This window comes from Dendropsophus ebraccatus, chromosome 10 (assembly GCF_027789765.1).
Source record: "Dendropsophus ebraccatus isolate aDenEbr1 chromosome 10, aDenEbr1.pat, whole genome shotgun sequence".
In the NCBI taxonomy this organism is placed as follows: Eukaryota; Metazoa; Chordata; class Amphibia; order Anura; family Hylidae; genus Dendropsophus; species Dendropsophus ebraccatus.
In genome coordinates, this window is record NC_091463.1 from 14003520 (window position 1) to 14021229 (window position 17710).

At 43.6% G+C, this 17710-nt stretch overlaps 1 protein-coding gene across 1 annotated transcript in view; it reads left to right on the plus strand.

The window, feature by feature from the left end:
* The window catches only part of CACNA1B (calcium voltage-gated channel subunit alpha1 B), a 205045-nt gene extending 195653 nt beyond the window's left edge, over positions 1 to 9392 (plus strand). The window contains exons 46-47 of the mRNA XM_069942883.1: positions 2854 to 3050; positions 5765 to 9392. Of these exons, the coding sequence (XP_069798984.1) occupies positions 2854 to 3050; positions 5765 to 6289 (722 nt within the window). The 3' untranslated portion in view covers positions 6290 to 9392. The remainder of the gene's footprint in view (positions 1 to 2853; positions 3051 to 5764) is intronic.
* The last annotated feature ends 8318 nt before the right edge of the window (positions 9393 to 17710 follow it).

Sequence of the window (17710 nt, forward strand, 5' to 3'; positions counted from 1 at the left end):
TAAAGATTTTTCTAAGATTTGATTTACTATGTCCTCCATCCCTGCCTACTCCTATAGAAAGCCTGTGAGTCCTCCATCCCTGCCTACTCCTATAGAAAGCCTGTGAGTCCTCCATCCCTGACTACTCCTATAGAAAGCCTGTGAGTCCTCCATCCCTGACTACTCCTATAGAAAGCCTGTGAGTCCTTCATCCTCTGACTACTCCTATAGAAAGCCTGTGAGTCCTCCATCCCTGACTACTCCTATAGAAAGCCTGTGAGTCCTCTATCCCTGACTACTCCTATAGAAAGCCTGTGAGTCCTTCATCCTCTGACTACTCCTATAGAAAGCCTGTGAGTCCTCCATCCCTGCCTACTCCTATAGAAAGCCTGTGAGTCCTCCATCCCTGACTACTCCTATAGAAAGCCTGTGAGTCCTTCATCCTCTGACTACTCCTACAGAAAGCCTGTGAGTCCTCCATCCCAGACTACTCCTATAGAAAGCCTGTGATTCCTCCATCCCTGACTACTCCTATAGAAAGCCTGTGAGTCCTTCATCCTCTGACTACTCCTATAGAAAGCCTGTGAGTCCTCCATCCCTGACTACTCAAATAGAAAGCCTGTGAGTCCTTCATGCTCTGACTACTCCTATAGAAAGCCTGTGAGTCCTTCATCCTCTGACTACTCCTATAGAAAGCCTTTGAGTCCTCCATCCCTTACTACTCATATAGAAAGCCTGTGAGTCCTCCATCCCTGACTACTCCTATAGAAAGCCTGTGAGTCCTCCATCCCTGACTACTCCTATAGAAAGCCTGTGAGTCCTCCATCCCTGACTTATCCTATAGAAAGCCTGTGAGTCCTCAATACCTGACTACTCCTATAGAAAGCCTGTGAGTCCTCCATCCCTGACTACTCCAATAGAAAGCCTGTGAGTCCTCCATCCCTGACTACTCATATAGAAAGCCTGTGAGTCCTCCATCCCTGACTACTTATATAGAAAGCCTGTTAGTCCTCCATCCCTGACTACTCATATAGAAAGCCTGTGAGTCCTCCATCCCTGACTACTTATATAGAAAGCGTGTGAGTCCTCCATCCCTGACTACTCTTATAGAAAGCCTGTGAGTCCCCCATCCCTGACTACTCATATAGAAAGCCTGTGAGTCCTCCATCCCTGACTACTCCTATAGAAAGCCTGTTAGTGCCCCATCCCTGACTACTCATATAGAAAGCCTGTGAGTCCTCCATCCCGACTACTCATATAGAAAGCCTGTGAGTCCTCCATCCCAACTACTCATATAGAAAGCCTGTGAGTCCTCCATCCCCTGCCCCTGACTACTCACATAGAAAGCCTGTGAGTCCTTCATCCTCTGACTACTCCTATAGAAGCCTGTGAGTCCTCCATCCCCTGACTATTCATATAGAAAGCCTGTGATTCCTCCATCCTCTGACTATTCATATAGAAAGCCTGTGAGTCCTCATCCTTTGAATACTCATATAGAAAGCCTGTGAGTCCTCCATCCTCTGACTACTCATATAGAAGCCTGTGTGTCCTCCATCCCTAACTACTTATATAGAAAGCCTGTGAGTCCTCCATCCTCTGACAACTCCTATAGAAAGCCTGTATGTCCTCCATCCCTAACTACTTATATAGAAAGCCTGTGAGTCCTGCATACTGACTACTCATATAGAAAGCCTTTGAGTCCTCCATTCCTGACTACTCATATAGAAAGCCTGTGTGTCCTCCATCCCTAACTACTTATATAGAAAGCCTGTGAGTCCTCCATCCTCTGACAACTCCTATAGAAAGCCTGTATGTCCTCCATCCCTAACTACTTATATAGAAAGCCTGTGAGTCCTGCATACTGACTACTTGTATAGAAAGCCTTTGAGTCCTCCATTCCTGACTACTCATATAGAAAGCCTGTGAGTCCTCCATCCCTAACTACTTATATAGAAAGCCTGTGAGTCCTCCATCCCCTAACTACTCATATAGAAAGCCTGTGAGTCCTCCATCCTCTGACTACTCATATAGAAAGCCTGTATGTCCTCCATCCCTAACTACTTATATAGAAAGCCTGTGAGTCCTGCATACTGACTACTCGTATAGAAAGCCTTTGAGTCCTCCATTCCTGACTACTCATATAGAAAGCCTGTGAGTCCTCCATCCCTAACTACTTATATAGAAAGCCTGTGAGTCCTCCATCCCCTAACTACTTATATAGAAAGCCTGTGAGTCCTCCATCCCCTAACTACTTATATAGAAAGCTTGTGAGTCCTCCATCCTCTGACTACTCATATAGAAAGCCTGTGAGTCCTCCATCCCCTAACTACTTATATAGAAAGCCTGTGAGTCCTCCATCCCCTAACTACTCATATAGAAAGCCTGTGAGTCCTCCATCCCTGACTACTCATATAGAAAGCCTGTATGTCCTCCATCCCTAACTACTTATATAGAAAGCCTGTGAGTCCTGCATACTGACTACTCGTATAGAAAGCCTTTGAGTCCTCCATTCCTGACTACTCATATAGAAAGCCTGTGAGTCCTCCATCCCTAACTACTTATATAGAAAGCCTGTGAGTCCTGCATACTGACTACTCGTATAGAAAGCCTTTGAGTCCTCCATTCCTGACTACTCATATAGAAAGCCTGTGAGTCCTCCATCCCTAACTACTCATATAGAAAGCCTGTGAGTCCTCCATCCCCTATCCCCTGCCCCTGACTACTTGTATAGAAAGCCTGTGAGTCCTGCATCCTCTGACTACCCGTATAGAAAGTGAAATATTTAAGAAAAAAGCATGTCTTCTGTATCAGTGTGTACATGCATCTGCTATGCCTTGTCCAAGGTAGCATCAAACATGTGGTTCATGGTTACAGAGTCCGCACCCCGAGAGAGGAGGCAAGAAAGAGGAAGGTCCCAGGAACGAAAGCAGCAGCCTCCATCTTCATCGGAGAAACAGCGCTTTTACTCATGTGACCGATACGGCAGCCGTGATTCAGGTCACCCGCGTCATTCTGATCACAGTCGAGCCCCATCACCCAGTTCTGGACAAGAGCAATCAACACATAGACAGGTGAGATCAAACAGCAGAGAACCTTGGAGAGACTGTATGGCAAGCAGCCATGTACTTATGACTAGGATGGATCTGCATAAAGCATGAAAGCTTCTTATTTCCCATACTACTATTTAGGTGTAATCAGAAGTCTTAAAATTGGTTGTATGAGATTAGATAAAACAGGGTCTGATGTATATCCAGAAATGGCACAGCCTTTGGTCATGGGCCTTTCACATAGACATAAAGGGGATATCCAGCATTAGGAACATTTGAATATAAAGTCCTGCTGGAGAATATGATAAACATGTTATGCTTACCTCTCCGTTCTCCTCCAGAGTCCTGTCACTTCCAAAACAAACTCATCTTAGGAGTCAAAACCTGCTTAGCCAATCACTGACTGAGACAGGACTCCTCATGTCTTGGAAGTAGCAGTGGCTGCAGTCAGCAGGACACTGGGGCAGCGCAGAGAGGTAAGCATTACATGTTTATTATGTTCTCCAGTAGGGCAGCATTATATTAAGAATTTCCTAATGCCGGATAATCCCTTTAAGGGCAATTTCACCTTTCCTAGTTTCCATTGATTTATGAATTATCATCAGCCATACTGCGAATATACCATACCCCGGCTCAATTCCGCATCTTATAAGCACTTTGACTCTAGGCCTTTGGTGTTTTATGTGATTGTGCCATGCACATGTCTTTACAGTTCATGTGCCTTCTATATGTGTCTACATCAAGGTTTATGTCTTTGCATGTGTGCACATATCCGTTGCTTTGTTTTTCTATGATAACTTCTTTGGTAATATCCTGTTTAAAGTTTAATTTTGTGTTATCAGTTCAAACCTACCCTAACTTATTCAGTAATAGAGCCTGGACCCACCGGGGCATCCACTGGTACTCTGATGGGGCGGTCCAACCCTACCCACAGTCCCATAAGACTTAAAGTGTAACTGTCATGGTTTTTTTTATTGCAGAAATCAGTAGTATAAGCGATTTTAAGAAACTCTGTAATAGGTTTCATCAGCCAAAAAAGCCTCCTTCTATACTCAAGAAGCAATCTCCCAGCCTCCCCCCCTGACTTCTTATCTGTGCATTATCAGGCAAACACGTCTTCATTACAGAGAAGCCAGTGAAGACAGGTTCTGCTCTCTCCATTGTAAGCCTATGAAGGGGGGAGGGGCTGAGGGAGATGAGGGAGCAGGAAGAGGTGACATGAAGGTCAGCTGTTTGTAGACTGTCTGGGCACCTAAACCGCAGGATTCTGGGGTCAGAAAGGTCAGTGCTTATCTATGAACTTACTGAGAGAAGATTGCAGGGTGTTGTGCTGTGCAGAAATCCTCCGTGCTCACTCACTCCTAACAGCCCCTCCCCTCTCCATAGCCACATAATGGAGACCGAAATCCTGCTTCATCTGATGTGAGGGGGGAGGCTGGGAGATTGCTTTTTCAGTCCAGAAGGAAACTCTTTTAGTACATAAAACCTATTACAGAGTTTCTTAAAATCGCTTGTACTGTTGATATTTAATGTTTTCAGAAAAATGACCCTGAAATGACAGTTACGCTTTAACACAACATGAGACTAAACAAAAGATCCTCACTATTGTTTTACAGTAGTGAATTTGAGCTTGTAGTTATCCAATATGTGCAGCAGATTGACCTAAAAACTGGCCACTACTTATTTTTTTTTAGAAAATCAATGGTGTAGAACTATTAAAAAAAAAGTCAAATACTCCCTATTGATCCATGGCCCTCCTTTTCTCTCCCAGTTTCTACTTCCTATTCCCTCACAGACATTTATTCACAGCAGCCAATCACTGGCAGGAGCAGGTGACCGCAGCGGCCTGTGATTGGCAGCAGTGGTCACATGTCTGTAAAGACAAAATAAACACTAGAACAGGGTCAGTAAAGCGAGGACTACACTATCTACTACTACTACTTTACTACTTTAATTATTTTATAACATTCTGAACTGTTTTGAAAAAAAAATTTGTAGTCGGACAACCCCTTTAATCACTCATAGAATACTGTCCTGCTTTTAGGTACAGAACTTGCAAACGTCTAAGTAAATCTGCCATGCACATTAGACACATATATATAGCATGGTGTGGCAGGGTGCAGCTATGTTTCCCTATATTTATACCACAGTATCCATCCTTGTTTGGTGAGCCATGTGCACATCCCAAATATGCATTTCATATAAGGCCATATGGATAACATGTGTCACTGTATAGGAGGCCGGGACCTCCAGGTTGCATGACTTCACCTGAGGATTATCACTTTTCATAAGGAGGTCCAGGACAGATGATTGATGTAGATGAGGTAAGAGAGAAGTAGTACACTGCAGGTTATAAAGATTTATGGTCCCATGACATCACACAGCAGTGTAGGTATTACCCATAATGTAGTACTGTATGTTTTCTAAAGCTGTCGGCTCCGAGTTGTGTCTTTTGCTTCACTAAATTCTCCTTTATTTTTCTCTTTTTTTTCTTTTTTTACCTCACGCCATTACCTTTTTATTTTTCTGTTCGCCTTTTCTACATGTGTGCTTTGTGTGGGTCCTCGTGGCTTGATGCTTTTGTTTTCCAATGTCTTTTCCTTCTGCTGATTACTCTCAATGTTAATGTCCATTGTTTGTGTTGTCTTGTGGTGTCCTATTGACTCGTCCTTCTGTGTCTTGTTTTCATCATGTGTTCTTGTGCTGTTTTGATGTGCTTTCTCACCCTTTCACTCTAGGGCAGCGGTTCGGCCAATGGGAGTCCACGTTTGACCAGCTCCGGTGCTAGCACCCCATGCCGGGCAGTCCGGAGACAGCTACCCCAGACTCCTCTAACTCCTCGTCCCAGTGTCACCTACCGGACAGCTCACTCCTCCCCTGTGCACTTTGGTGGACCAAGTTACTCTCCCGGGAGACTCAGCCGGGGCTTATCAGAGCACAACACTTTACTGTACAGCGACTCTCCAAGCCCCTCTGCTTGCACAGTCACACGCATCGGTTCTGATCCCTACTTAGGGCCAAGACAAGATTCTGACAGCTACTGTCCACTGCCCGAGGACACGTTAACCTTTGAGGAGGCATTGGCTAGCAACTCTGGACGTTCCTCTCGGACTTCCTATGTGTCCTCCCTCACTTCCCATTCCCACCAGCTCTGCAGGGTTCCAAATGGCTATCATTATGCCTTAGGGCTCAGTACAGGGTCTGGATCAGCTCCCAGAGTACGAAGTTACTACCATGAAGCAGACGAAGATGACTGGTGCTAGCACAGGGACCCAAGACACGTTCCCACTCCCACCCCGCTTCCAAGGAAAGCCGTAGTAAGAGAAGCCCAGGGGCTGGAGTTGGGCCACTTGTTTGAGTAACTACTGATGAGTTTTATCATCAGATGGTAGATCGCCGTGGTATGTCAGAGCATGTCACGGGAGAGAAGACGCAGCCATCTTGGGGAACCTAAATCCATGGATAAACAGGAACAAATTTAAGAAAGAAACAAGGAACGGGCAGGGACTCCAGGACAGGTCTCCGTCAAAACTTGTTCTGGCATTGTAATTTTGAGTCTTCCTTTTAGGGAGCGTTAAGATGCCTATTTTGTAGTAACTTGGAATACCAGAAGTATGAGGAAGCTGGAAGCATGGAGGATGGAGATGTAAAAGAAAAAGCGTCAAGATTAGGACCACAGAGTATTGAGGTTGCTTTTTTATTATTTATATAGACTTAAAGGATACAAGGGAGTGATTGTGAAGCCCTTCATCTTCCTCTGTCATCCTCCAAAAGTTCATGGGGAGTTATAGCTCACTCACTCAACATCTCATCCTCCAACTTTTTTCCATTCTCAGCCACTTCAAGAGTTTACCGCTCCACTTGAGTGGAGGACACATGAGCTACTCCCAAGGTTCCACTTACATCAGTAGCCATGACCCAATACAGTGTATGGTTTTATACTCATTTGTAAACATCTACTTTTTCTTGCTCTCTAAACCAGTGGTGACCCCACACTAGACTTTTTTTTGTAAGAGAGTTGGTATTTCAAGCATGAAATGTGTAGCGTCGTCTGTCGGTCGAAGACACCATAGTAGACGATAACGCTGGAACGCCACACCCAGGCTCAATGGCATGCCAAATCTAAACAGGAACCGCGAAACGTGTGCCCTGTGTCTGCCGATAACAGTAGTCTTTAGTTTATGGGAATGACAGTGTGACAGTCACTCGACTGCCAGAAGACGAACGTCCGGATAAGCGTTTGAGAAGTTTGTGTTTGTATGTCTGTGTGTACGCTGCTGATGAAATGTAATTTTTACCAGTGCAAGTGGTGTCCCCCCATCACAACACGTGAAAAAGTTGGGGCGCTCCATTGGCACATATCTGTTCACTGTCCTGAATCTCACCAGTAAGCCTTTCCTATCCTCAGCATAGCCTAGATTATGGTAATGCACAGGTCTGAGCATGCATGTTATTGGTTAGTGTGTTACTTTGCACATGATTTGGTCAACGAAGTTGCACTAATGTGTGTTCTTTAAAAAAAATTTATAATTTTTTTTTTAAATGTATTTAAAAATGTGTACAGGGAACCTGCTCCAATTACCGATTCAGAGATGCTGGTTCCCGAAGTCTTCATATCTTTCTGTATCATATACTGTCAACGATAATGGTCACGTTTTTTGCACTGAGCAACCCCTTGAAGACGGCATATCACGCCACAGTCTATATTTCCTTCTCGTTTTCTATCTCCATAGCACCCAGTGCTACAGATGATTGTATGACTTGTCTGCAGAGCTAGACGACTGAGCGTTTTTTTTCCCTGTGCCATACAATCCTAGAGGCAACGTGTTCTTTGTCCTAGTGCCAAATGCGTTGCATCTGGTAGAACTGCAGGCGACACTGTGCCAATCCTTCAACGCCCAGTGTACCACAATCATCACCTTCATCAACGCTTGAGCCAGTGTATAACCTGTCCTATGGCAATAAGGCACTCTATGAGTCGGGGCAGATCTAATGCTGATAGCGCTATGTGGCCTTTATATTCACATGTAGCATATAATCCAAATGGAAAGCACAACACGATAGAGATATACAGAGGGCACGACACTGGGTAACATTGTATCTATTCTGTGCATATAATATATTACATATTTTAAGGGCAAAGCTGATTTTCCAAAGACATTTCCAGACAGGATATAAACGGCAGCCAGAGAGACTTTAAGATTTCAGATCTGGTAGAACGGACCTATGGGGACCCCATGAAGCCTTTGCTTTACTCCATCACGGGAAGTGGGCGGACAGAGGCAACTCATACAGAAACAGGTTCCCGAGTAAGTTCTACAATATATTTTTACAGGATTTAGTTGTTATAGATGGGTTTATGGATATGTTATAGTTATGTCAATGACGCCTTGTGAGAAGATTATATTTACATATACTAGATTTCTATCTAGCACAATATATACTACAAAAGTCAGACTTGGGATGGGTAGAGAGACGATACGTTGTATAGCAGAATTAGAGGGGGGATCTCCATTGACCATGTGACATTTCAGGCGTGAACATTACACTGTCGCAAAAGTCACACTATATTTCATTTCACTGCTAAGTGCCTACATTTTACGGATATCCGTCTTGTGAAAAGGGCGACTTTTTTCTTTTCATTTCATGGTATAAACACGTCATCTCGTCATCCCTTAGTTTTGTCAGATAGCATTACAGAAGAGACTGTGTGAACACATATACAGTACCCATATCAGTTATCACTCTCTAAATCAGTGTTCTCCGCCTTAGCCGTTCAGCTGTCAGCGCATGCTGGGAGTTGTAGTTTCATATCAGCTGGAGAGACATAGTTTGGAGACTACTGCTCAAGATATTTGGAATCCGTGGGGTGTTCCCACCTAATAAAGGGGAAGGACAATCCCTTGTAGACAGAAAGGTGATCAACTAGCTGACAAAAAGTGTTTAATTTCCCTACAGCACTCCCAGAGGGGAAATGAGGGATTACACACATATCTTTGAAATCAGTGAGCTTTCCATGTTATACATGGCAGGTCTTCTAGAGAGAGAGTTAATCTTTTTAGGGTCCTAAATGGGGAACCATATTCTATTACCTCCATATAAATGGGTTTTCTTAATCAGACAACCCCTGTAAACCGTCTTTTGTGCACAGACAATAAGCAACTGGACTGCAGTCCCCCATTCTGTTCCAATAGACCCTTGTACAGTCCTGAGATGAGCCTTGCAGTGGGCTCTCTTCTTCATGTTGCGTCACCTATGTGTCTGTTCCTATAACCCACACACTAGTATGAAGTTTTTATCACTGTCACAAGTTTCAGAGTCGCCGGACTTCCATCTTGTCTCCATTGCGGCTCTGGTTTTTAGCGCTGGAGATTTGATATTTCTATAAATGTATATTTGTATTTTATCTAAAGTGAGGTGGGGGGGGGGGGTGCCGAACCACATTGTCTATTCTATTGAATGCATACATCAGCAACGTATCGGTACATTTCACCGTATCTCTTTTTGGGAATGCTCAGACATAACGGTGTCGGAAGATTACCCCAGCATTTCATCATCAACATATCTGCATGTCTATAGTAACTCATGTAACCTGGAAAGGGCTTATGGCATCACTTGCATAAAGTGCAAATTGTTGTCTTATATACGGGATTATTATTTGCAGTCTTAGGAATTAAGATGAAGGATTATTTTTTTGTAATATAGAGATGAGGATAGATGTATATATTCTAGAGTCCATGCACTCTTCTGCCTGCGTGAACGCCAACCCTCCTCCACCCATTGGCGTATGTAGAAGAAAGATGGTGCCAACCTGGATAGAAGGATTGGGTGTTTGTTTCCTTGGTCTTATTCTCCACCCTCTTGCGTGCTTATAGTGAGGTTCCTTTGTAAAGGGGAGCCCCACACAGTTTCTCGACACACAATAGTAAAGGGAATGGGTCTGACCAGGGCTGATCAAATTTAACGCAGGAGAGAAAATACAATGGACGGCGATTCCACCAGTTGGACCTATATGTTTAGCGTTTATAGCCGTCAGTTTCAATTTAGACAGGGTGTAGGGGGAGCCAGCCTTGTCCTACTGACAAATCCAAGGCTCCCTATATAAAAGATGGTGCCTCTGCATACGGGAAAAAAAGAAGCGCATTTTCTCTCCCCACCGGGCTATGCAAGAATCAAATCAGCAGATGCCAAGAAATTCACCTTTTTTTCATCCGACGCTGTAAGCTTTGTTCGTTGGACTTTTACCATTTCAAGGCTTATGGATAAATGCGACCAAATCTTTTCTATGTTTTTTTTTTTCTTTCTTCTTTTTCTTTTTTTGTTCCCTAAGACGAAGGAAAAAACTGGCACAACTTTCACATTTTCAAAAAAATAAATAAAAAAAAAAGAACAAAAGATTTAAAAAAAAATTGTTTAAAAAAGTTTAAAGAAAAAAGACTTGACATGAACTAAGAAAAAAAAAAGCATTTTGCGCTTGCAGCATGAAAATGTCATTCACTCTGTGAGGAATCGGAGCGTTGTTGTTTTATATGCTGGAATATCCGCCCTTTGCCCTCATCCATACACTCACACACACCTGGTCCTTACTCCCTGTTGGGTTTTAAAATTTGTTTTTCAGTGCTGTACGTGAGGCATTGAGCATGGAGGGGGTTAATAGGCATAGCTGTCAACCTGGCCTGCCACCCATTGAGGCGAGACATTATAGGTGAGGGCCGATGGTTGATAATGGGTAATACAGGTGACTCACCCATTACGTTGAAGCACAGTTATATCTTACAATGCACGCACTTTAGTAAAAGTCTATCTGTTGTAGGAGAACCTCTCTCATTTTAATATCATATCCGACTCTAAACTGATACTTTGGGTGACATATACAATATGCTATGCAGAGCTTTTTTTTAAAAAAAAAAATTTATAAATTTAAAAAAATTGCCGGCATATTTCATCAACCTCCCTGTTCTATCTTTGCATCCAAAATTATTTTTACGCTTGCTTGGAGGTCTTCAAAATTTCAATTTAAGCTGGCAGCTACATTTGGAGGTAAACTGACAAGATAGGGGAATGCATCGAGGCGCAGGTCATTGGGAGCAATTTAGCAAAAATTTGGAAAATCAAATTTGGTGCGTCTTTGTGCATTGGCGGCTTCTCCCATCTCATAGATCTATAATTGAATGTCTCCCTATGTAGGGTCCTCCCAGACTATGAAGGTTGTTGGATCTTTATTTCTGATTAGGTGGATAAGGAATTCTCTAGATCTTGTTGGGAATGACATTAGACGGCTATGGCTCTCGGTTCCACAATGAAAAAAGTCTTTGGGGCCATCTAACCCTAGTTTACGTCATACAGCATCCCCTGTTTGTTCTAAAGTAAATGCCCTCCTCGCTGTAGGATTTATCGTTTTTTAAGGTCGGGAGTGTTGGAGACAGGTTTGCACTGATTCCTCTATTGCCCTACAGACAGAAGATCAAATATTGTACTGTTATAGTGTTTGTATATGAGTTAGACTACTTTGCAGTGGGTAAACCAGCACCTGGGGCGCCAATGACCCCGTGCTGCTGGAAATGGCTGGCGTTGTTGACTTTTTGTAGACGTCGGCCATTTCGGACAATGCACCCCACTCAAAAATGACTAACTTTGTGAGCTGTTGCCACTTAAAAAAGAATAAAAAATTCCTCCACTTAATTGTTTGCATCCCAAACCAGACTGAACTGGCCGTACCTTGCATAATTAATGTTTGCATGTGAACTATATACATATTAAATTATTTAATAAAAAATAAAAAAAAAAGCAACAAAAAAAAAAAAGACCATTACTTGCATGGAAAATGCTAAACATCTCTTCGTACTCTTTTTGATACGATGTACTCATCTGTTGGTTATTTTTATTTATATTTGATAATAATTGGGGGTTTGTTGCAAAAATTTCTATGAAAATAAAAAAAACAAAAACGTTTTGAAAATTGGACACAATTTTTTTTCCCCTTCAATACTCCTAGAAGTTGAATAGTCTGCTGTCTGAATCATAACTATCAGCCCAGACACCGGATTGTGAGATTGATTCTACAATTACCAATTTTGTAAGAAACAAAAAGTCCTTGAACTTAAATAAAACTTGGCAAATAAGAAGATCTGGCGTCTTGTCTTTGGCATTGCTTCATTTATTACTATTACTTCTTCACTTCGCTTGCACTTTTTTCCTTATTGTCACGCAATGTAGGAGGAATCGGTTACAATGGCTTTTTTTCCCTGTGGATTTCTATGGCTCCCATCTGTGCTTAATGAAAACCCCCTGGTGACGAGTACAAAATAAGTATCCCCAATGGTGCCATCCGATAAATAACCCCAGAAGCCAGTAATCATAGCTACTTCCTCAGTATAAATTACCCCTGTTATCAGTAATAATGCCCCATGTAGCCAGATATGCCCATTGCAGCCCGAAACAGTGCTCCTTATAGCCAGATATGCCCATTGCAGCCCGAAACAGTGCTCCTTATAGCCAGATATGCCCCTTGTAGACCGAAACAGTGCTCCTTATAGCCAGATATGCCCCATATTGCCAGATATGCCCCTTGTATCCCAAAACAGTGCTCCTTATAGCCAGATATGCCCCTTGTAGACCGATATGCCCCTTGTAGACCGAAACAGTATAGCCTGATATGCCCATTGCAGCCCGAAACAGTGCTCCTTATAGCCAGATATGCCCCTTGTAGACCGAAACAGTGCTCCTTATAGCCAGATATGCCCCATGTTGCCAGATATGCCCCTTATAGACCGTAACAGTGCTTCTTATAGCCAGATATGCCGCTTGTAGCCCGAAACAGTGCTCCTTATAGCCAGATATGCCCCATGTAGCCAGATATGCCCCTTATAGACCATAACAGTGCTTCTTATAGCCAGATATGCCGCTTGTAGCCCGAAACAGTGCTCCTTATAGCCAGATATGCCCCATGGAGCCTAAAACAGTGCTCCTTATAGGCAGATATGTTCAATGAATAACACATTGTAGTGAATCTTTACACAACACCATATACCAATCTGCCCAGCTTCTCCTGCTCCATTAGATGATCCTAATAATCTGGACATCAGTGTGATAGCAGTCTGTAACCTTGTTACTGTTACCTCCACCCATCAGCTATAACCAGGTAGAACCTAACAGCACATGTTTACATATCCTACAGCGCCTCCACAGGAGAAGTGAAGTATTACACCACCCACTGAAATCAATGACCTGCTGACTGAATATCACGCCCTATGCTTGTGACCAGCCTTGTATCAGCCTCACTTCATTATTTCATAACAATCACACAAACTTTTCCAAAGTTCACACAAACTTAAATTAAAGTAGTGGTTACATTATGGCCGAAAATTTCTAATGGTCAATCCCTTTTGTGCGTCAGTTGTGGGGGAGACACAGAAACACTTACATCACCGCAGGAAAAATGAAGGGCCACCTAGTGTCTATTGAGATCAATGCTGTAAATGCAGCATCACAAGGTTAGTGACTCAGCTTTCCCAAACTCCTGAATGGCACAAGTTTAGCAGAGTAATAGGATCTATACCTGTGTCCTGCAACCTGTGACTCGTGCAGCAGCTCTTGTGCACGCTAAGAATGCTGCTACTACTATCTAGCCATCAGCTGTCTGGATATGCTGGGAGTTGTAGTTCTGCAACAGCTATAGAGCCGCAGGTTGCAGACCATTGTACACACAGATCACCTTACACTCCGTTCCATTACACAATGTAATACTATAGTCACCCAGAAATTAACATCCCAAAATCCTGAATTCCTGGAGACTCCACTATTGTCCCTGCATGTCCCAGTTCTGCACAGCTGGACTCAGACATTATAGCCCCCTTCCTAAATCTCCTCACTCCCCCACTACTGTACAGGTGGCTCCCACCTCCCCTCCACCTGCACATCAGCAATTTGAGGAGGGGGCTGTCCCCTGCTGAATGGCTGAGCCCCTCAGTGGGTGTATCTAAGCCTAGGCAGCTGAGAGTGGGCTGCAGAGTCTCGGAGCTGATCAGCAGAGAAGGATGCACTTCTGGACTTGGGGTCTCTGCTCCTAACTAGAGAAAATGTAAGGGCTGGACCCCCATATAAGCAATAGCCACTATTACCCCAGATACCATACAAAGAACTCACCCATAGATGTGTGTGATGCATCCTCAGGGAAAGGCTAGATAGATGCCCAGGACTGCAGGAGAGTGGGCACTGAACTCTGTGCTCTATAGGACTGACCTGGGATGGAGAATAGAGACTCTTACTGAGACTGCCATATAGCTGGGGATGGACATGCTGCCTGACCAGTGAAGACCAGGCTGGATGCATTTTCCCACAAGGAATAAGGACTATGGACATGGCCAGAGGGCACTGCCAGCTGGCACCGCTGCTCTTCCTTATGGTGCTGGTCTGTGCTGGATCCTTGGAGGTGGAAGACACTCTGGATGCTGGATCTGGACAGATGTCAGGTAAGGAAGCAGTGCAGTCATCTGCATGGTAACTGATCTAGAAGTTGTGACGTTTGCTGGAGGAGATGGGTATGATGGGTAGGATGGGTATGAAGGGCAGGATGGGTATGATGAGTATGATTGGCAGGATGGGGAGTATGGTTATAATGGATATGATGGGCAGGATGGGTATGATGGGCAGGATGAGTATAATGGGCAAGATGGGTAGTATGGTTATAATGGGTATGATGGGCAGGATGGGTAGTATGGTTATAATGGGTATGATGGGCAGGATGGGTAGTATGGTTATAATGGGTATGATGGGCAGGATGGGTAGTATGGTTATAATGGGTATGATGGGCAGGATGGGTAGTATGGTTATAATGGGTATGATGGGCAGGATGGGTAGTATGGTTATAATGGGTATGATGGGCAGGATGGGTATGATGAGTATGATGGGCAAGATGGGTAGTATGGTTATAATGGGTATGATGGGCAGGATGGGTAGTATGGTTATAATGGGTATGATGGGCAGGATGGGTAGTATGGTTATAATGGGTATGATGGGCAGGATGGGTAGTATGGTTATAATGGGTATGATGGGCAGGATGGGTAGTATGGTTATAATGGGTATGATGGGTATGATGGGGCTGTCCACACTGAGCATCCATTCATTACCATGGAAAAAGTAGTAACATCTTCAGTGATAGAAGGACATCACATGATATTCCCAGAGACATCCACACTTTACTGTATGCTGAAAAGAACAGATAAGGATTTCAGATGAGAATGTAACAAAATACAGGAAAGTTTTCCCAATGGTTTTATTATCCTGTACCCCAAGTATCATCATTATCCTGTACCCCAAGTATCATCATTATCCTGTACCCCAAGTATCATCATTATCTTGTACCCTAAGTATCACTACCCTGTACCCCAAGTGTCATCATTATCCTGTACCCCAAGTATCATCATTACACTGTACCCCAAGTGTCATCATTATCCTGTACCCCAAGTGTCATTATCCTGTACCCCAGTGTCATTATCTTGTACCCCAAGTGTCATTATCCTGTACCCCGTGCCATTATTCTGTACCCCAAGTGTCATCATTATCCTGTACCCCAATGTCATCATGTCACCCTCCTGTACCCCAAATGTCATCATCCTGTACCCCAATTGTAAGTGTCACTATCATGTACACAAAGTGTCAGCATGTCACTATCCTGTACCCCAAGTGTCAGCGTGTCACTATCCTGTACCCCAAGTCTCATTATTCTATACCCCAATTGTAAACGTGTCACTATCCTGTACCCCCTGTGTCAGCGTGTCACTATCCTGTACCCCAAGTATCAGCGTGTCACTATCCTGTACCCCAAGTGTCACTATCCTGTACCCCAACTGTCATTATCCTGCACCCCAAGTGTCACTATCCTGTACTTCCAGTGTCATTATCCTGTACCCCAAGTTTCATTATCCTGTACCCGAAGTATCAGCGTATTATTATCCTGTACCCCAAGTGTCATTGTGTCATTATCCTGTACCCCAAGTTTCATTATCCTGTACCCCAAGTGTCAGCGTGTCACTATTCTGCACCCCAAATGTCACTATCCTTACCCCAAGTGTCATTATCCTGTACCCCAAGTGTCAGCGTGTCACTATTCTGTACCCCAAGTGTCATCATCCTGTACCCCAAGTGTCATTATCCTGTACCCCAGGTGTCACTATCCTGTACCCCAAGTGTCAGTATGTCACCACATTTCCCAGTAATACTGCATAGGATATAATGCAGTCTCCTGATATACAGTATATCCCAGCTCACTGACTCATGGACTCTCTAGACTCCCACGACTATTGATCCAGTTCCAGGTATTGTGATGTCGGTGAGCGCTCGGTGTCCTCGCGTTATTCCTCTCTGATATTACTAGCTCTCCTTATGATGGTGTCCCCATGTTATTTCCTACCTCCTCAGTATGATGGTGTCCTCATGTTATTTCCTACCTCCTCTGTATGATGGTGTCCTCATGTTATTTCCTACCTCCTCTGTATGATGGTGTCCTCATGTTATTTCCTACCTCTTCTGTATGATGGTGTCCTCATGTTATTTCCTACCTCTTCTGTATGATGGTGTCCTCATGTTATTTCCTACCTCCTCTGTATGATGGTGTCCTCATGTTATTTCCTACCTCTTCTGTATGATGGTGTCCTCATGTTATTTCCTACCTCATCTGTATGATGGTGTCCTCATGTTATTTCCTACCTCCTCTGTATGATGGTGTCCTCATATTATTTCCTACCTCCTCTGTATGATGGTGTCCTCATGTTATTTCCTACCTCCTCAGTATGATGGTGTCCTCATGTTATTTCCTACCTCCTCAGTATGATGATGTCCTCATGTTATTTCCTACCTCTTCTGTATGATGGTGTCCTCATGTTATTTCCTACCTCTTCTGTATGATGGTGTCCTCATGTTATTTCCTACCTCCTCTGTATGATGGTGTCCTCATGTTATTTCCTACCTCATCTGTATGATGGTGTCCTCATGTTATTTCCTACCTCCTCAGTATGATGGTGTCCTCATGTTATTTCCTACCTCCTCTGTATGATGATGTCCTCATATTATTTCCTACCTCCTCTGTATGATGGTGTCCTCATGTTATTTCTTACCTCTTCTGTATGATGGTGTCCTCATGTTATTTCCTACCTCTTCTGTATGATTGTGTCCTCATGTTATTTCCTACCTCTTCTCTATGATGGTGTCCTCATGTTATTTCCTACCTCTTCTGTATGATGGTGTCCTCATGTTATTTCCTACCTCTTCTGTATGATGGTGTCCTGACATGTACAGCTCCACTGCTCATGTCACATTTCCTCTCACTGTACATGGGGGAGCCAGATACACCAGGATAGCAGACCAGCGCCTATTTAAAGGGATATGTACAAGACCATCGGATTCAGTTCTAATTTCCTACAAAGATTCAAAGCGTTGGCTGTCCAGGCATGATGGGAGTTGTAGTTTTGCAATAGCTGGAGATCCAAGGTTCCCTACCCCTGGTCTAATATAAAATCCACACTGCACTGTCTGATACTGGGAGTAATGCGATGGGAGTTGTAGTCTTGCAACAGGCAAAGGTGACACCGATCTATAGTTCTCCTTCTCATGAATGATGAATGGACGTCACCAACAGTAATTGTTTTCCAGATTTGCTTCCCATTCTATTAGTCGGTGGCACATTT